Genomic DNA, 20,105 nt, shown 5'->3' on the forward strand with positions numbered 1-20,105 from the left:
AGTTCACCGATTTTATGACTGATGGATGTGCGGGCCACTTGGTGGTTGCCGGTGAGCACGCGGGCCACTTGGTTTGCCGATTTGGTGGCCGATGAGCATGCGGGCCACTTGGTGGTGGCCGGTGAGCACGCGGGCCACTTGGAACTGGCTGACGAGTGCGCGGGCCACTTGTAGGTAGCCGATGAGCGAGCAGGCCACTTGATTTGCCATTCTGGTGGCTGATGAGCATGCGGGCCACTTGGCGGTGGCCGACGAGAATGTGGGCCACTTGGCGATGGCCATTCCGGTAGTTTGTTGCTACGTCATCAACGGTTCGCCGATTCGCTTCATATATTTATCGACTTCGGATAATTTTTCTTGACTCGGATTATGACATTCATCGTCTTCTCTCTGTCTCGAACTGTGTTCGGGGACCTATAGGTAATTTTTGATGCCTTGATTCCTAAGGTGACTTGTCCAAAAACCCCGGCTGATTTCAGGCCAATAGTTTGCTGCAATTGTCTCTACAAGATGATATCAAAAATCTTAGCTAACAGGATAAAGCCTGTAAGGGTTATCTGGTCAATGAAGCTCAGAGTGCCTTCGTGAAGGGTAGGCAGATCTCAAGCAATATTTTACTAGCCCATGAGTTAGTGAAGAATTATATCAGAAAACATATATCTCCTAGGATTATGATAAGTATTGACATTAAAAAGGCATTTGATACTATTAATTGGGATTTTACAAATGAAATGCTAAATGGTCTTGGGTTTCCTGTCAAGATGATAAACAGGATCATGGCATGTATATCTTCTCCAAAGTTCTCAATTTCTTTAAATGACTCATTGCATGGTTACTTCAAAGGGCAAAGAGGCTTAAGACAATGTGATCCTCTCTCACCTTACTTATTCATTTTGGAAATGAAATATCTTTCTAGAAATTTGGATATGCTTAAGGAGGACAGGTCTTTCAGATATCATCCAAGGTGTTGTGAGCTTAAGATCACTCATCTAATTTTTGCAGATAACTTTCTTCTTTTTTCTAATGAAGACTTACATTCAGTGAGGAGGCTCTTCAATTGTTTCAAAGATTTCAGTGTTGTTGCTGGGCTGGAAGCTAACCCAGAGAAGTGCAAAATTTTCTATGGTGGTGTTGATGAAGTTTTTAAAAGCACTGTAAACAACTACCTGTGTTTCTCAGTAGGTGCCCTACCTATAAAATATCTTGGAGTTCCTATGATTTGTAAGCGGCTTTCCTACATGGATTGTTCTCCCCTCCTCAGTTAAATTTCTGGACAATTTTAGTCCTATTTGAAGAATAGGGGGCTGTCATATGCAGGTAGACTGCAGATAATCAAGAGTGTTATTCTTGGTATACAAATCTATTGGACATCAAATTATCTCTTGTCAGTAAAAGTGCTTCAGAAAATTGATGAAATGTGCAGGAACTTCTTGTGGGGAAAATCTGAACAGGTTCATAAAATTCCTCTTGTCTCGTGGGATAAAGTTTGCTTGAGTAAAAAGAATGGTGGTCTAGGTATTTTTTCGGCTGCAACTTGAAACATGGCTTCAATTCTGATATCCTTTCGCATATCCATGTTAATAAGGAAAATTTGTGGATAAAGTGGATTCATGGTACATATTTAAAGCATAATGATATCTGGAAAATTCAATCTAAAAATGGGGATTCTTGGATATGGAAATAGATTTTGAAAGTTAGAGACAAGGCTTTGGGATTATATGGTGGTGCTGATTCCATGAAGCTACTCATTCAATCATGCTATAGGAATTCAAAAATTCAAATATCAGCTTTATACAATGCACTCTCCCCTGCTTCTTCTTCAGTGTCTTGGCATAACATTGTTTGGGAGACCATCAACAACCCCAGGTATCCTTTTGTTTGCTGGTTAGCAATCCAGAATCGATTGCTCACTCAAGACAAACTTATCAATTGGGGGATAGTGAACAATAATTGTTGTTGCCTGTGCATGGGTACTGAGAGCAAAGATCATATTTTCTTTGAGTTTGCTTTCTCGAGGGATATCTAGATCATGGTCATGGATTGGTTGCAATTTAGGTGGAGGTCCTGCAGTAGGGACAAATCATAAGCTGGTATTGTTTCAGGTTGAGGGGAGGGGGATTCAAACAAAAATAAAGAAAATGACTCTTGTTTCTACAATTTACAGCATTTGGATTGAGAGGAATGCCAGAATCTTCAATCAAAAAAATAAAACTACTGATCAATTGTTCAAGGATATTAAGATCTTAGATCAACATCTTATCTACTATCCTCAATGGCTCTTTTCTGGAAGAATGTAAGGAGTGGGTGATTTCTTTGTAAATAATTGAGGTTGTGAATAACTGTTAGGGAGTTCTTTGTTTTCTCAGTTCCTGAGTATTTTGTGGTGCTGATTTCCAAAACTGGTAAATGAATAAAAATTTTTCATTGACAAAAAAAAAAAAGATTATTCCATCCTCCCTAATTTATCCTAGATTAGAAACTGACTAATGCCTTAATTCTGTGAGGTCAATTGGGGAGTTCAGGCAGACTTGAGCCCAAAATCTCTAACCGATGATTTCCTTGTTTTCTCTCAAACATTTTTCACCAGTTCCTAAACTCGGTTTCCTTTCATTTCCAGTCGATTCCCATCTGGACACCGAACAACATTAAATAGTTGGTGGATTAGGTCTCTATCTATTGACGTCAAATGACTTGCTTTTTCTTCTCTCTCTCTCTCTCTCTCTCTCTCTCTCTCTACATTTAATATCCTCTGCTCTGTGTCACCCCCTCCAATGCCCAAAATTTTCATACAAAAGGAAATTATCTTTCATTCTCTCCGTCACCAAATTATACCTCTGATTCCTCAAAATACTCACACACATTCTCTCTCTCTCTCTCTCTCTCTCTCTCTCTCTCTCTCTCTCTCTCTCTCTCTCTCTCTCTCCATCCTTTATTATGGCATTAAATCTACAACCCTAGCTACTCTATTCCCTCCCTTTGACAACTTAATGGGAAGTAGCAAACAAAATCATAACCCACTCATGACCTAATCACTACTACTACTACTCCTCTCTACTTCTATTTATCCCCCTCCACTTTATTCTCCAAAATTAACCCTTTGATAACTCTAGCAATGGCCACGACTAGTGCAGATATTTACCCTGACCTCTCTCTTCAGATCAGCCCACCTTCAGTTTCCCTTTCTTCGACTGACTCCGGCAGCAGCGGTAGCGATACCGGGCACGTTCCTGTGCCCGGTGAGCCCATGCTGAGCCTATGCCTAGACTCAATGGAACAAGTTAATCATCATCATCATCAACAACAACAGCAAAATAATCATCTTCACCATCCTCAGATCTATGGATTGAAGAGGAGTTCTCGATCATCGATGAAACGGAGCGTTCGGGCTCCGAGGATGCGGTGGACTACTACTCTCCATGCTCACTTTGTCCACGCTGTTGAGCTCCTTGGCGGCCATGAGAGTATGAAGAAGCTTAATTAATTTGGGGCTGTGTGTGTGTGTTTTTTTTTTTGGGTAATTTTATATGGGTATTTAATTTCCTTGGTTTCAATGTAGGGGCGACGCCAAAGTCGGTGTTGGAGCTGATGAACGTGAAGGATCTGACGCTGGCTCACGTTAAGAGTCACTTGCAGGTGCAGTGAAGCAGACTAGCTTGTCTTGTTTATGGTTTTAGGGTTAGGGTTTTTTTTGGGGAAGGGCGAAATGCAAAGTAGTTAAAAGACAAAATGCGCATCTAAATTGGTTTTTCTCAAGTTCGTTTCTTTGTTCTACTTCAATTTCCTGAATGGATTTCATGAGTTTTTCTTTTTTATCCTTTCCTTTGTTATTATTTGTTGCAGATGTATAGAACAGTGAAGAGTACTGACAAAACAGCAGCTGCAGCTGCAGGTAATTTGGTCTTTTTCATCCTTTAAAGCTCTTTGGTCCTGTCACTGTCAAGAGAGGGGCAAGATGCTTGTTGAGTCCATTGGTTTGTATTGTTTTTAATTTTAAATCTTATAGATTTTGAATTATTATTTTCTTGGAGGTATCTCTGAAAGAGAGAAATTATCAACAATCTTTTAGCACAAGTGTTTGAGAACAGCAAATATTATTCATAATTCAGCTCTACTAATAGTTGTAACCTTTTCTTCAAGTAACGTCTGTGTCTTCTATAGTTTTTGGTGGAAAGAGGGAGAGCACAGAATCCAATTTTTATATCGTAGTGGTGAATGATGAAAAAAACTGAGTTTGGTTTTTGGTGCAGGACAAGGGCTAAAGGATGCTGTGGGTTTGAACCAGATTCAGAGGATTGGATCAGATCAAGTGGAGGAAATTGTGCAGACAACTGAGCAAGCTGCAGGAGTCAATGTTGATCATCCATATTCTCTGAGTATACCAACTCCACTTACACCTCCACTGCCCAGATCCCCTAGGTTTGTTTCTCTCTAAGCCTAATTTTCTCCTTACAGATTTTTTTTTAATGAGATTGATATCTCATAATAGAAAAATCTAAGTTCAAGGTGATCCTAACTTGACTAGCCTACTATTGACAGGAGGTGGAAGAAAATATAACCAACCTAGTGCGCAAAAATTGAACTTAAAAAAACTGTATCAATCCTGGTCCAGTTTTTTCCAAACAGGAATTAACCCCTCAAGCATGTCATCTGGTTAAGGAAGAGTTGCCAAACACAACCGTAAGAAGAGGAAGAAAATCATTAGTACATAGTATGTCCTTTGAGATATATATGTTCTTCTATTCACAAATCTCAAAGCACATACAGGGACCACGTGTCAAAATCGGTTGGGTCCTCGTCAATCTCACATAATCAATGCTTAACACTTAGTTTAGACAATGTAGTAACTTGTATAAACTACTCCTCTTGTGCATAGAATATGGATACGGATTAAATGCAGTCAAGATGTGAGTTTGGGCAAACGATAGAGACTATAAAAAAATGACAGGTTTAGGCTCAAATGTAGACATTTGTTAAATGCTGCGGTAAGATTAATTTTTATAATAGAGCTGTTTCCTAGATTGAGATTGTGATGGTTTTGAATAGTCGAAGAAGTGAATATTTAATTATAGGATAGGTTGATAGCCTTTGTGTTCAAGTCTTTGCATCAGAATGATGCTGCACACGCAAATGGAATGCTTAGAGATTGAGTTGATTTTGGGATTTGAATACCAAATTAATTGGTGTCCCTTAATTTGACTAGAATTATTTGTGGTCAATGCAGTGAGGAATAAAAGGATCACATGTGTTTTTATCATTTGGTACTATATATCACTTGTAATGTACGTTGAAGCCTCCTATACTAAACACAGAATCTTTAAATAAATTGATTAACAAATATATCTTGTAATTAGTAATACGCCAGTATATGTTTGACATAACAATTAGAGGGTATAGATTTTCAATTGACTTACATAGATCAAAAGTTAAAAGAAATTAACAAAAACATTTCTTTTATAACATTGGAGACTTTAATAATGAAGATTGAACATTCTGATAACAACAATACATGCATGTGAAAGGAATACTTGAGAGAATGTAATTTTATTACAATTACAATGTGATCACCAGGGTAAATCTGGTGTTTTGATGTACTTTACAGATTCACATACTGGGAAATGAATAGAATTTTTCATTGACCAAAAAAAAAAAAAAAAACCAATACATGCATGGAGATAATTGACTAAATAAACTTGGCTTCTTCAATAAATATCAATAAGCCTATATATATATTTCGTACTAAGAAGAGCTTAATTAGCATCCAATTCACAATGCTTAGATGAGTGCATTTATTTTAGATTTATTCTACAATTTTGATATCTTTTGCTGAAGCTCTCTCCCTTTTCTTCTCATTTATTTTTTTCCTCATTGCTGCTGGCGGTGATACCATTAGTCCTTATGCTATCAGTCTAAGTGGAGAAGGAACTATTTGGCCATGCCCTCTCTCTCTCTCTCATCAAAACCACGTTATAATATCTAGTAGATATTTCTTTTGATTTCTAGCACAAAAGTTACAACCTATAGAAAACAACCATTGGAGGACTGACTGAAAGTATAAAAACTTGTGAAATCAATTAATATAACTGAGATTCAAATTTATTGCTCATTTATTTGGTCCTTAGGCTGCCAGATTAATTCCAAAGAGTTATCTTCTTCTCTTCCATTATGATTTGGAACATATAATGGTCATCAACTACTGACATTGGGAAGAGACAAAATAACAAGTTTTTAATTTTAGACAGTTGTCTATGTAAGAACAAGCAGCTTTGTCCTGAAGCTGCAGCATTTATTTGAATTTATATAGAAAATAAGCTTTTAATTTCTGATATATGTATTTTTTGCCAACCAAATTCAGAATGCACAGTGGATCAGATACGTTTTTGTATTTATTTATCTGTAGCAATTATTCTCTTTCTGTTATTTGATACAAATATTAATATTAGGTTGTATTGCTCAGTGCGAACTTCGAATGCATCATCACCATATCATTTGACGAAAAAAAAGAAATTGTTTCATTTTTAAATATAATTTTAATTAAGCTGTTATTTGTATGCAGCTGGCCTTACTCATCCATGGAAGACAATGATTGGAATTCATTGATGATACAGAAGACATCATCACCGTCCAATATTAGATGCGAAGCATATCTAGTGAAAGGAAAAAGGGTAATAATTTTTACATTAATTTCTTTTTATCACACTTACTTTGGCTTACAATAAATTTGCTGTATATCCTCTTGGAGCACTTTTAGTATAACTTTTTTCCCTTAATTATTGCTCTGTAATGCACGCCATTAAATGAGACTGAATGCAGAATTTTATACTTAAAATATCAAGTTTATGTTCATATAATTAATCAAGGTATATTACTCTGCATATGGACTAGATCTTTTGGCATGTGAAATGCATTTGAAAAAATATATAAATCTTTAAAAATTTGAATGTAATTTTGAATTGTGATTACCATTTATGCTTAATTCAAAATTAAATTACTACGTGATACGCCTACATGAAAGCTACTAGTTAGTCATGTTTCTTTTTTCAAACTATAGATTAATACTTCCCTAAAACTTGTTATCTAATAACTTATGAATGTTTTTTCAAACTATACATTAATACTTCCCTAAAACATGTATCTAGTAACTTATGAATGGTATTGATTTCAACATATACAATAGCAATATTAGAGGTGTTTAATTTGTAACAGCTGGTTGCTTGATGTTATTTGTTTTCCTTGCTGATATAGGCCGATGAAGGAGCTCTCCATTCATCACCAAGAGAAAGTGAAGAAGGCACTGGGCTAAGCTTGTCCCCATCGTCACATTTTGAATCAAGCATGCTTGCAGATTTACCTAACCTTGAATTTACTTTAGGAAGGCAAAGTTGGCAGATGGAGTGTCAAGAATCCTCAGAATTAACCCTACTCAAATGTTTGTAAACCTAATGAAGATCAGCAAAGCAAGCATTCACTTTTGGTTTCCTTATGAAAGAGATCGAAGCTTCCTGAAGCTGGGAGATTGAAATTTGGTTAACATTAGTGCTTTGCTCATAACAAAAGGATGACAGAATCTAAAAAGAGTAGCTCAAATAATTCATGATATCTAGCCCTTTATGTGGATTTTCAAATGTGCAAATTTTTGTTCAGGCATTTGCAAAGTGAAAGTTAGTAAATATCTGCTAAGCTTCAAGGAGATATGAATTGGGTTGATTACATACATACTTTTTTTTGAACTGAAAAAGCAGGGTTGAAAGCCCTGCTCATATAGCGATATTATTAAGAACCAAAAACAGTTACAAAAGAGCATCACAACTAGGTGTAGAACCAGTGAGAGTGCAGTAGGTAAGGAGCGGACATATGTCGTCACCTACCAAACTAAACCCGCAGCGATTCTACATAAGTAGCTGATACATATACATACTTACAAATAAAAGATAAGAGCAGCCTACTAGAGAACGAAACAGCAACCGTTTTCCAATATAAGGGAAACAACAACAGTTTTCCAATATAAGCAGCCTAGTAAAAGAGGGAAACAACAACAGTTTTCCAAAATAAGGGAAGGTATCCTTATCCAACAGCGATTATGGAATGGCCTGGGTAGGAGAACATGGGGAAAGGTTGTCCCCTTCTGCCTTGACATTCTTGTTTGTAAGCTCCTGTATTCCAAGGTTTGAAGAAGCCCTGCGCAGTCTCCTCGCAAGCCTTTCCTCTACGGCACCTGTCTAAAATATAGTATATCTCCCAATATTAGAAGCAATGTGAAGAGGATTTGATTGACTATCCTTGAAAATAAGATCATTTCTACTAAACCAGATCCACCAGCAAGTACAAGACAGCAGAAATTTCCAAATAATTTTAATGTCCGTGCACAGATTGGGAGATTTGTGGAACAGTATCAGCTCCTCTATGGTCTGTGGCCAGCAGTTTGTGGGAAAAGAGGGAAGGATGAAGGACCAGATAGCACTAGCAAATGAGCATTTAATGAAAAGGTGATCATGGGTTTCTACATCCAATTTGCAGAAAGGACATCTCGGGTCGCCTGTCCAACCCTTGAGGATCAAGTTTGCTTTCGTGTTCAGTTTCTTGTTGGAGATAATCCAGAATAGCACTTTTACCTTGGATGGATTAGGAGATTTCCAAATCATATTAGAGAAATTGGATTTAATGCCCCCTGAGTTGACGAAGGAGTAATAGGATTTAACTGAGAAAATCCCCGATGGTAGGAGCATCCACCAGAGTTCATCTGGATCCGAAGAGATACTAATGTTGGAAGATGTTAGAAGAGAGAGGAGGTGGTTGAGATCTGACCTTTCTGGGGATGAAATTCCTCTTCGGATGAGAGGATGCCAAGACCAAGCATTGTTGATCATTCTACCTTGGGATCTAATGCAGCAGCTCTGTGAGAGAGCTAACTTATAAGCTTTTGGAAATAAGCTGCAGAGGGAGTTTGCCGAAGACCATTTGTCATGCCAAAAGCTGCCAGTTATACCGTCACCAATTTTCCATTTAACCAAGTTAAAAAAGTTGGATGAATAAAGGATAGGTCTTTGATGAAACTTGAAGTTGTGCTCTTTATGGGATGAGCAAAAGAATTTGACCCATCTTTGGAGTAGACAGAGAAAAACACTTTGCTAATGTGTGAATTTCTATCAAAAATTCTCCATAGCCATTTAGAAAGAAGAGCCCTGTTGAAGTTTGCAATGTCTAAGACCCCAAGACCTCCTTCATCTTTGGATTTACAGACTTTACCCCAATTGATAAGACATTTAATTTTTGAATGATTTTGGCTACCATTCCAAAGGAAGTTTCTTCTGATTCTGTCTATAGATTTGATTAACCACTGTGTCAGCTTAAAAAATGACATATAGTATATAGGGAGAGAAGATAAGACAGAGTTTAAAAGAGTTAACCTTCCACCAATGGAGAGAGTTTTGTTTTTCCATAGCGAAAACTTCTTTGTGAATGATTCAAGAAGAGATTGCCACTCTCTTTTGGATAGAGAGCCTCTTTTGAGGGGGAGTCCCAAATATGAAAATGGGAGAGAGCTAACTAAACAGTTGAGGATCTTATAGCTAGCATTTTTCCTTTGTGAGGGGTTTTGCCAAGGTAAAAAAGATTTGATTTAAGGGGATTAACACAAAGGCCAGATATGTTTGCAAAAATGTGGAGGATGGTATTTAGAGTGGCCATATCAGAGGGGGTGGCTTTGGAGAAAATAATAGTATCATCCGCAAACTGTATAGACCTGATGGAATTTAGTTGCCCTTTCAAATTGAGGTCTGATAAATCCCCCGAAGCTGCACTGCGATTCAGCAGTTTACTGAGAACATCGGCCACCAAAAGGAAGAGAAGGGGTGATAAGGGGTCGCCTTGTTTGAGACCTCTGAAGCATCGGAAGAATTTAGTAGGGGAGCCATTAACTAAAACAGCTGATTTGGAGGAGGATAGAATATATTGGATCCAAAGGCACCATTTGGGGGCCAAAGCCTCTAGCTTTGAGGAGGGACAGAAGGAAAGACCAGTTCACACAATCAAAGGCCTTATAGAAGTCTACCTTAAAAGCACATACTTCTTTTTTCCCCGATGAGCAGAAGTTGACCATTTCGTGACCTAGGAGAAAGGAATCCAGTGATGATTTCCCAGCTTGGAAGGCTGATTGAGAGTTATCAATAAGATGGTGGAGGACTTTTTTAAGTCTGTTAGCCAAAATTTTGGAAAAGATCTTACAAGAACTGTTGATGAGACTAATAGGACGAAAATCTTTAGGAGAAGATGCACCATCTTTTTTGGGTAAAAGGCAAATGTGGGAGTAATTGATGTTATTTAAAAGGTAAGGATGAGAATATATCCCTTGGATAAATTCAAAAACATCGGCTTGAACAACTGACCAAAATCTTTGAAAGAAAAGAATGGGGAACCCATCGGGCCTTGGAGATTTGTTAGGGTTGAGGTCGAAAACAGCCTCTGTGATCTCTTGGGGAGAGAAGGGAAGATCAAGAGAAGATAGATCAAAATTATTGTTTGGGTATAGAATACCCCAGTTAGGAGAAAGTCTTGAAGCTTGAGGTTGGTCAAAGAGATTGGAGAAAAAGGAGAAAAAAGTTTCTTTGATGGCACTGTCAGATGAGATAATGGAATCATTGATAATGAGATGGGGAATAAAATTTTTTCTGCGGTGATATGAAGCAACTTTATGGAAAAAAGCAGAGTTATTGTCTCCTTCTTTCAGCCATTGAATGCGGGACCTTTGTTTCTATTTAATTTCATCAGCTTTGGCCAGGGAGAGAATTTGATCTTTCAAGTCAGATCTAAGCTGAATCTCTCGAGGGGAAAGATTTCTTGACTCCTCACAGAGATTAAGGGCATGAATTTGGGATGACAGTTTGGAGATGGACTGAGATAAAGAACCAAAACAGGATTTTCTCCACCATTTTATTCTTTTTTTGATGAGTTTGAGTTTGAAATAAAGAGGTACTTGGGTATCATTTTTCAGAGAAAGTGATTTCCAGCTGGATTCTATGAAAATTGGGAAGGATGGGAGAGATAACCACATCTTTTCAAATCTGAAAGGAGAGGAAAGGAAAGAGGAGGAGTTAGTATCTAACATGATAGGGCAGTGGTCAGAGCACACAGAAGGAAAGGCGAACTGGACCATATGAGGAAATTTAGATTCAAAATCCAAGGATACTAAGAATCTGTCCAATCTAGCAAGCGATGGGGAGGGTCTATGGTTAGACCAAGTGAATTTCCTCCCACTAAGGGGAAGATCTAAGAGATTGATAGAATCAATGAGCTTTTGGAAAACTTTGATGTCTCGGATAGAACTAGAACGACCACTTCTTTCATCAGAGCTAAGGGTCATGTTGAAATCTCCGAAAACCACCCATGGGAGAGCATGGGAGCCTCTAATTCTTTCTAGTTCCCACCAGCAAACTTCCCTTTCAGACGAGTCACATGGAGCATAGATGGATGTAGCTACAAAACTCCAATTAGTTGGTCTGTGGGTTAGAGTGGCCGATACAGAAAAGATGTCAGATGATGAGGAAGAACAGGAGTAAAGATCATCATCCCACCCTAATAGAACACCGCCTCTAGAGTCAAGGGCGTCGAGAGAAATCCAAGATGTAATGTTTCTCCCCCCAGGGATTTTAGGAGGAAGGAGCTATGGGAAGACAATTTCGATTCTTGCAAACCAACAAGATTTACTTTGGCCAAGGATAGGCACTCTCTGACCAATCTTCGTTTGGATGGGTTGTTTAAACCTCTAACGTTCCAGGAACCTATACGCATAAAGACAGACTTGATGCAACTTGGAAGGAGAGGGATACTCAAGAAGAAGGTGCTACTCCAGACATCAAATTATGAATTTTAAACAGTCCTAGCGGGTCTATCGGTTCTTGGATACCACAATTAACAGAGATTTCCTCTAATTTCTCCAGCTCACTAGAATGGATGGGGGGAGTGGAGACAGAGGATGATGATTTAGGTTTAGATATACCTGAGTGCTTACCCTTCTTCATCTTGGAGAGATGCTTCTTGAAAGGCAGAGTCATGTGGAGTCCACTGCTGGCTTTCTTTTTGATCCTCTTAGATTTACTTTTTACATTCTCAAATCCTGGAGGTGGGTCAGAGGTTGAGACATGGTCCGTCGAGTCTGAAGAGCTAATCTTGATGGCTCGATCTGCTTTGTGGGGGAGAGTAGAATCATCTTCTAGGTTGGGGAAGGCAGCGTTGAGTGTGGCCCATGATTCTCTGGATATATTGATAGAGATACCTTTGAAAGAGACTGTGATCAGATCTGGGGGACCCCCTGTGTCTGCTTCGTCTTGAAGCTTGAGGTTGGTCAAAGAGATTGGAGAAAAAGGAGAAAAAAGTTTCTTTGATGGCACTGTCAGATGAGATAATGGAATCATTGATAATGAGATGGGGAATAAAATTTTTTCTGCGGTGATATGAAGCAACTTTATGGAAAAAAGCAGAGTTATTGTCTCCTTCTTTCAGCCATTGAATGCGGGACCTTTGTTTCTATTTAATTTCATCAGCTTTGGCCAGGGAGAGAATTTGATCTTTCAAGTCAGATCTAAGCTGAATCTCTCGAGGGGAAAGATTTCTTGACTCCTCACAGAGATTAAGGGCATGAATTTGGGATGACAGTTTGGAGATGGACTGAGATAAAGAACCAAAACAGGATTTTCTCCACCATTTTATTCTTTTTTTGATGAGTTTGAGTTTGAAATAAAGAGGTACTTGGGTATCATTTTTCAGAGAAAGTGATTTCCAGCTGGATTCTATGAAAATTGGGAAGGATGGGAGAGATAACCACATCTTTTCAAATCTGAAAGGAGAGGAAAGGAAAGAGGAGGAGTTAGTATCTAACATGATAGGGCAGTGGTCAGAGCACACAGAAGGAAAGGCGAACTGGACCATATGAGGAAATTTAGATTCAAAATCCAAGGATACTAAGAATCTGTCCAATCTAGCAAGCGATGGGGAGGGTCTATGGTTAGACCAAGTGAATTTCCTCCCACTAAGGGGAAGATCTAAGAGATTGATAGAATCAATGAGCTTTTGGAAAACTTTGATGTCTCGGATAGAACTAGAACGACCACTTCTTTCATCAGAGCTAAGGGTCATGTTGAAATCTCCGAAAACCACCCATGGGAGAGCATGGGAGCCTCTAATTCTTTCTAGTTCCCACCAGCAAACTTCCCTTTCAGACGAGTCACATGGAGCATAGATGGATGTAGCTACAAAACTCCAATTAGTTGGTCTGTGGGTTAGAGTGGCCGATACAGAAAAGATGTCAGATGATGAGGAAGAACAGGAGTAAAGATCATCATCCCACCCTAATAGAACACCGCCTCTAGAGTCAAGGGCGTCGAGAGAAATCCAAGATGTAATGTTTCTCCCCCCAGGGATTTTAGGAGGAAGGAGCTATGGGAAGACAATTTCGATTCTTGCAAACCAACAAGATTTACTTTGGCCAAGGATAGGCACTCTCTGACCAATCTTCGTTTGGATGGGTTGTTTAAACCTCTAACGTTCCAGGAACCTATACGCATAAAGACAGACTTGATGCAACTTGGAAGGAGAGGGATACTCAAGAAGAAGGTGCTACTCCAGACATCAAATTATGAATTTTAAACAGTCCTAGCGGGTCTATCGGTTCTTGGATACCACAATTAACAGAGATTTCCTCCAATTTCTCCAGCTCACTAGAATGGATGGGGGGAGTGGAGACAGAGGATGCTGATTTAGGTTTAGATATACTTGAGTGCTTACCCTTCTTCATCTTAGAGAGATGCTTCTTGAATGGCAGAGTCATGTGGAGTCCACTACTAGCTTTCTTTTTGGTCCTCTTGGCTTTACTTTTAGCATTCTAAAAACCTGGAGGTGGATCAAAGGTTGAAACATGCTCCGTCGAGTCTGAAGAGCTGATCTGGATGGTTTCAGAATTGACAATGCTAATGTATATACAGTATATTTACTAATGAATATGGAGTGGTTGTCTATTTATACATGGATGACATGTTGATTTTTGGTACCGATATAGTAGGAATTATAGATCTCTATCTTTGCCTTGTTCCGCAGGAAGAGGGTCCCCAGCCACTCTAAGCTTTACCGAACCTTCCAAAATATGAACTTCATTGGGGGATTCGGACCGGAAGATAACTTCTTGAGGGATTTCTGAAGGTACCCGAACATGCAGCATAACTTTACAGACTTTGGCTTCTTTCTTGAGCAGGACATCGTCAGAGAAGGCGATGACATCTCCTATGTCGACTAGAATGTTGGTGATAAACTCCGAGTCCCATAGATGGATGGGAAGATGAAGGATCTCTACCCAAACATAAAAGAACTTAGGAAGAACTTTGAGGCCTGACGATTCGGACCACCGGGAGAAGACGCCCCCAAAGTTGCCCATATCGAAGAAGGGTTTGGAGCATGCGAGGTCCAGGGTCTCCTTGTCGGGGAACTGAATGAAGAATGATGAAGCCGCCGATTGCCTAATCGCATAGAACCATTTCTCTACCTTGAAATGGAGCTCTAAGTTCTCTACTAGCTCAGCATATGAAGGGTTCCCGACTTGGATCTGGAAGTGAGCATAGCTCACGAACTCCTCCATGCTGGCAATAACGGAGGGAGGAAGAGAGATCTTAGGGACAAAAAGTGGCGGGGGGCAGAGGGTAGAAGAGATGGAGGAATGCTGAGTAAAGTTGGTTGTTTTCGGTTAGGGCAGCAAACTGAGGTATGGCCAACGAGGTTGCAAGCAAAGCATTTGAAATCCCCCAGGGAGTAATTTTTCGCCATGTGACCTGGGTGACCACAAAGATAACACCTAGGGGTTTTAGGAGGGGAATGGGACTTGTAAGAAGATGCTACGGATCTAGGCCTTTTGTCTTTCTTTCTATAGGAAACTGTGGTCCAACCTAGATTTGGGTTAGGGAGAAGACCTTTGGAGGAAGATGAGGGGCCTAGAGGGTTTGGGACAGCCTTGGGGCCCTTAAGGATGTCTGCAAAGGAGGGTTTGGAAGAGGGCGCAAGGTTCTTTGGTGGGTAAAAAGGAGAGGAAGATGGTGGCAAAAGGGTTTTTTGATGTTGAGGGAGAGAGGATGGCGTCTTTGATAGTTACTTTTCTTCTCCTCGGGTCCTGAACCGCCGCCTGGTCACGTCCAACGCCGAATCGCCTTGGAAATCGCCTGTTCCCTTGCTCCATCCCAAGACTTTTCTTCTTAATTACATACATACTTAATTGGTTTACGAGGAAATTGTGCTCTTGAAGCCTGTGCTCTTGAAGCCTTTACTTGTTACTAAAAACCAATGCAGTTTTCTTGAATGATAAGTTATTCGCTTGTCATTCAAGTTCTTTCTGAATGCGCTCAGGAAATTAGTAAAATAGAAAGATTTCATTGAAAAGTGTAAATGAGCCCAATAAATTACAAAAATATGACTAATGTTTTATTTCAAATAGTTACATAATATAAATATTAATAGATAGGTAATTATGATTAAGGTTCTAGTTTGGATCACCCCTCCTCTAGTCCAAACGAGAATTAGTTTAGGATAGAATTGGTGGTTATCAAATACACTCTAAGGTCATTTGGCAAACTCCTCAAAATTGGGCAGTGACTGATTTTGACCCATTTTTGAGATAAAATTAGTTACCTTTTGACCAAAGAGAGGGGTGGATTTAAAAAAAAAAAACTAATTTAAGAGGTGTTTTTTGTCTTAAAAAACTATGCCAACTCTAACCTATTTTCCCCAAATAATTAATTTGCACTCTAAAATAGTATCAAGTCTAAACTTAGTCTCATTTTTTAAGATTACCAGACGGCCCAAGGGTCAATTTGGGAAAACCCTTAATGGGATTCTCCTCCGCAAGGTTGCAACGTTTTCATATATTGAATTCTCCTGCGCAAGGTTGCAACGTTTTCTTATATTGACTTGGCATAGTTCAACCTTTTCAATTTTTTCTTCAAACACTTTTCTCCAAAATGGAACTAAGGTTGATCCTAGTTATGTTTTGAGGAGTTGCCTAAAGATGTCATGGTTATGCATGATATACAAACCTAAACATGACGAACTTACAACGCAAGATAAACGCTAGCTGTTGGCCCTTAGACACGATCATAGTGCTGGGCCAAGCCCCATATATGTTTAATTTGGACTGGGGCCATCTCTCTTAAAGACATAACAAAGGCTTTAGATTAACACAGCGCAGAAGTGATAGCCTCGGAATCTACCAAAGACGTTCTTTGAATCCACAAAGAACAATCTTCGAATCCACGAAGAAATTCGAATCCACAAAAAATATCGAAAAGAGAAATTTTATTGATCATAAGTTATATCTTTAGGGCTTACAAGACTCTGCTTAAAAAGAAAAGTAACAAGACTCCTACTATGACTCAAGTTTTACCAAAAATAGATATAACAAAACTCTTCCTAAAAAGACTCCTTAAGATTAGGAAAGTCAATCGGTCAAATATGAGATCAAACCGGGTTTTTTTCTAATCAAAACAGACTCCTAAAATATTACTAGAAATAATAAAAAAACCGACAAAAACTGATATCTCTCAAACCGGAGGGAATTTAGTAAAACGGATAGCGGAAAACCAAACTTCGGGTGGTTTGGTCGGTCTCGTCTCAAAAAAATACGCGATTTTCATACATAATTCGTCCAATTCCGACTTACAGTTTGAAAGTTATGACTCGTTCTTCATAGTAAGTTATTTTTCTCGACCGGGACCACGTTTGGGCTTGCGACTGTCCCGCTTCAACATAAACATATCCGCCGTGTGTTCTACATCAGCCACCCTACTTGAAAAGAGCTCGACCCCGAGCTTACACTTGTATGAAGAGCTGTTTCTTTTGGTGGGTAATACTCAATCAAATCTGCAACATTAAAGCTGGGAGAAATAACCAAATCCGAAGGAAGGTCAACGATATGAGCATTGTCACTAATCTTCTTCAGTATTGTGCATGGACCATATTTTTTATTCTTCAGCTTGTTGTATGTACTCACTGGAAAACGCTCTTGTCACAGGAACACCATTATCATGTCTCTCTCTTCAAACACCTTCTTCCTTCTGTGTAGATCAGCATCAGACTTACATTTTGTATTAGACTGCTCTATCTTCTCTTTCACTTCCTGTTGTATAGTACGTATATTTTCAGCCATATGATCTGCAGGAACACTCTGTCCTGGAAGTTTAGGCAGTAGAACTAGATCAATGTAATGACTCAGAAGCCTTCCATATATAACCACAAAGGGAGCCTTGCCTGTTGTTCAATTCTCCATATAATTATAAACAAACTTAGCATATTCCAGAGCACGATCCCACTATTTCGGATGATCCCCAGAGATGGATCTAAGAAGGTTACCGAGAGTGCGATTCACCACTTCAGTTTGTCTGTCAGTTTGAGGATGGTAAGCAGTACTGAATTTAAGTGAAGTATTAAAGTGCTGCCACAAAGTCCTCTAAAAGTGGGATAAGAACCTGGAATCATGATCAGATGTGGTGGATTTTGGCACTCCATGAAGGAAAACTATCTCCTGAAAGAAAAGATTGTCAATGTTGCTAGCATCTGCAGTCTTCTTGCTTGGAATAAAGTGTGACATATTTTAAAATCTGTCAACAACAACAAAAACAGAATCCATACCTCGTTGGGTTCTAGAGAGTCCTAATACAAAATCCATCGAGATGTCGTTCCATGGTGCTTCGGGGACAGGTAAGGGTGTATACAATCCTGTATTTTTGGACTGCCCCTTAGCGACTTAACAAACTGGACAACGCCTCACATATTTTTCTATTCCCTTCTTCACCCGAGGCTAGTAATATTGTTCTTCAATGGAAGCAATCATCTTGTCACGCCCCAAATGTCCTCCTAACCCCCCTGCATGAAGGTCTTGAATTATCTGCTCTCTTTGTGAACTCTAAGATATGCACAACTGATCTCCATGAAATAAATAACCATCCTGAATATGAAAGCCTCTGACTAATTTATTTTGTTGGCAGTCGTTCCAAATCTCCTTAAAGTCTTCGTCATCTGCATACATCTCTTTTAGGTACTCAAGTTCAATCACTTTTGCCTGCAAAGTATTCAACAAACCAACCCTCCGACTGAGTGCATCTGCAATCTTATTCTGCTTCCCAGACTTGTGCTTCAAAACAAATGTGAAACACTATAGAAATGCAATCCAACGAGCATGTATACGGTTGATGGTAGTTTGACTATTAATGGACTTTAAATCCTGATGGTCGGTATTAAGCAAAAACTGTCACGAGATCAAATAGTATTCCCAATGCTTAAAAGATTGAACTATGGAATATAACTCTAATTCATATGTGGTCCACTTCCGTCGAGCTTCACTGAGTTTCTCGCTATAGAAAGCAACTGGATGTCCTTCTTGAGATAGAACACCACTAATTCTTATGATGGACGCATCACACTTAACTTCAAATACCTATTAAAAATCTAGAAGTGCAAGCACTGGTGCAGTGGATAACTTCTCCTTGATTAGTGCAAAGCTACGATCCGCATCTTTCCCCCAATTAAACTTGCCTTTCTTCACGTATTCAGTGATAGGCGCTACAATATTGCTGAGATTTCTGACAAATCTCCTGTAGAAAGTTGCTAGGCTATGAAAACTACAAACTTCGCTGATAGTATTCGGTGTAGGCCAATCTCGAATAGCATATACCTTCTCTTCATCAACATGGATGCCCTCTGCACTAATGACAAAACCCATGAATACGAGGCTACTGGTCATGAAGTTGCACTTCTTCAGATTGATGTACAACTTGTTTTCCTACAAAACTGTTAGTACCTCCCTCAAGTGGTCTAGATGTGCGGTCTCAGTCTGACTATAAATCAGGATATCATCGAAGTAAACTAAAACAAACTTACCGATAAAGAGTTTTAATACCTGATTCATCAACCACATGAAAGTGCTAGGAGCATTAGAAAGACCAAAAGGCATGACCAACCACTCATACATGCCTTCTTTTGTCTTAAAGGCAGTCTTCCACTCATCTCCTTCTCTAATCCGAATCTGATGATAACCACTCCTGAGATCTATTTTGGAGAACACTTTTGATCCAGAAAACATATCTAGCATGTCTTCCAGACGAGAGATAGGAAATCGATATTTCACGGTGATCTTATTAATAGCTCTACTATCCACACACATGTGTCACTCTCCGTTCTTCTTTGGGACTAGTAATGCTGTCACGACACACAGACTCATGCTAGCTCATATAAGGCCTTTCTGGATGAGATCATACACCTCTTTCTGCAAGATCTCTCCTTCCTTCGGGCTCATCCGATAGTATGGCAGATTCGGTAGCCGGGATCCAGGGATGATGTCAATTTGATGTTGAACATCTCGAAGCATTGGTAATTCAAAAGGAAGTTCGTTAGGCATAACTACATCAAATTGTTGCAAGAGTGTTTGTACTTCAGGTGGAATTTTGGTGGAGGCAGAATCCTCGCTTCCTGATACAGTAAGAGCATAAACCTCGTCAGACTGCTTCACATCTTTTATAAAATCTTTGTTGTCAATGGCTAAAAATGTCTTCTTTTTAGCAACAATTGTTTTGTTTGGCCCCTTCTCGGTTAAAGGCTTGAGCACAATTTGGCGACCATCCTTCTTAAAGACATAAACGTTATCCTTCCCTTTGTGTGTGGCATCAACATCAAACTGCCACGGCCTACCTATCAGCATATGACAAGCATCCATCTCAACTATATCACACAATGCCTCATCAACATAACTTCGGCCAATGGAAAAAGATACCCGATACATCTCATCAACCTGTATGTCATTACCCTTACGAATCCTACCGATCTTGTAGGGACCGAGATGTTTTTATGTCTTCAAACCTAATTTCTCCACCATGTGCCGAGAGACAATATTCTTGCTGCTCCCACTATCAATGATGACATCATAAGTCTTCTATTTCACAGTGCATCTCTTGCGGAAGATATTATGCCACTGTGGTGGTTTTTCTGTCTTTGGAGCCAATAATAATCACCGCACAATACACGATAGTTGATCCCCATCATCAGGATTCACCCCATCACCATCATAGTCTTCAACACCATTTTGG

At 39.2% G+C, this 20,105-nt stretch overlaps 3 protein-coding genes across 3 annotated transcripts; 2 read left to right on the plus strand and 1 right to left on the minus strand.

Moving 5' to 3' along the window:
• Positions 672 to 2,026, plus strand: LOC109847747. The gene is made up of 3 exons (XM_020416979.1): positions 672 to 1,221; positions 1,318 to 1,451; positions 1,685 to 2,026. The coding sequence occupies exons 1-3, from the start codon at positions 672 to 674 to the stop codon at positions 2,024 to 2,026; spliced, it is 1,026 nt and encodes a 341-aa protein (XP_020272568.1).
• LOC109849691 (probable transcription factor KAN4) lies at positions 2,725 to 7,689 on the plus strand. The gene is made up of 6 exons (XM_020419551.1): positions 2,725 to 3,461; positions 3,557 to 3,633; positions 3,841 to 3,889; positions 4,248 to 4,416; positions 6,554 to 6,662; positions 7,243 to 7,689. The coding sequence occupies exons 1-6, from the start codon at positions 3,113 to 3,115 to the stop codon at positions 7,432 to 7,434; spliced, it is 945 nt and encodes a 314-aa protein (XP_020275140.1). The 5' UTR covers positions 2,725 to 3,112; the 3' UTR covers positions 7,435 to 7,689.
• On the minus strand, positions 19,250 to 19,801 carry LOC109847748. The gene has a single exon (XM_020416980.1). The coding sequence runs from the start codon at positions 19,799 to 19,801 to the stop codon at positions 19,250 to 19,252; it is 552 nt and encodes a 183-aa protein (XP_020272569.1).

The sequence above is a fragment of the Asparagus officinalis genome, chromosome 7, assembly GCF_001876935.1.
Source record: "Asparagus officinalis chromosome 7, Aspof.V1, whole genome shotgun sequence".
NCBI classification, from domain to species: domain Eukaryota; kingdom Viridiplantae; phylum Streptophyta; class Magnoliopsida; order Asparagales; family Asparagaceae; genus Asparagus; species Asparagus officinalis.

Bases quoted from the DNA above. Each gene is read 5' to 3' on its own strand.
- LOC109847747 (XM_020416979.1), top strand. From the start codon at position 672: ATGATAAGTATTGACATTAAAAAGGCATTTGATACTATTAATTGGGAT. The intron at 1,222-1,317 runs GTAAGCGGCTTT...TGTCATATGCAG, and splicing joins TCTTGGAGTTCCTATGATTT to GTAGACTGCAGATAATCAAG. The intron at 1,452-1,684 runs GTTCATAAAATT...ATATGGAAATAG, and splicing joins TGTGGGGAAAATCTGAACAG to ATTTTGAAAGTTAGAGACAA.
- LOC109849691 (XM_020419551.1), top strand. From the start codon at position 3,113: ATGGCCACGACTAGTGCAGATATTTACCCTGACCTCTCTCTTCAGATC. The intron at 3,890-4,247 runs GTAATTTGGTCT...TTTTTGGTGCAG, and splicing joins AACAGCAGCTGCAGCTGCAG to GACAAGGGCTAAAGGATGCT. The intron at 6,663-7,242 runs GTAATAATTTTT...TTGCTGATATAG, and splicing joins ATCTAGTGAAAGGAAAAAGG to GCCGATGAAGGAGCTCTCCA.
- LOC109847748 (XM_020416980.1), bottom strand. From the start codon at position 19,801: ATGTATCGGGTATCTTTTTCCATTGGCCGAAGTTATGTTGATGAGGCA.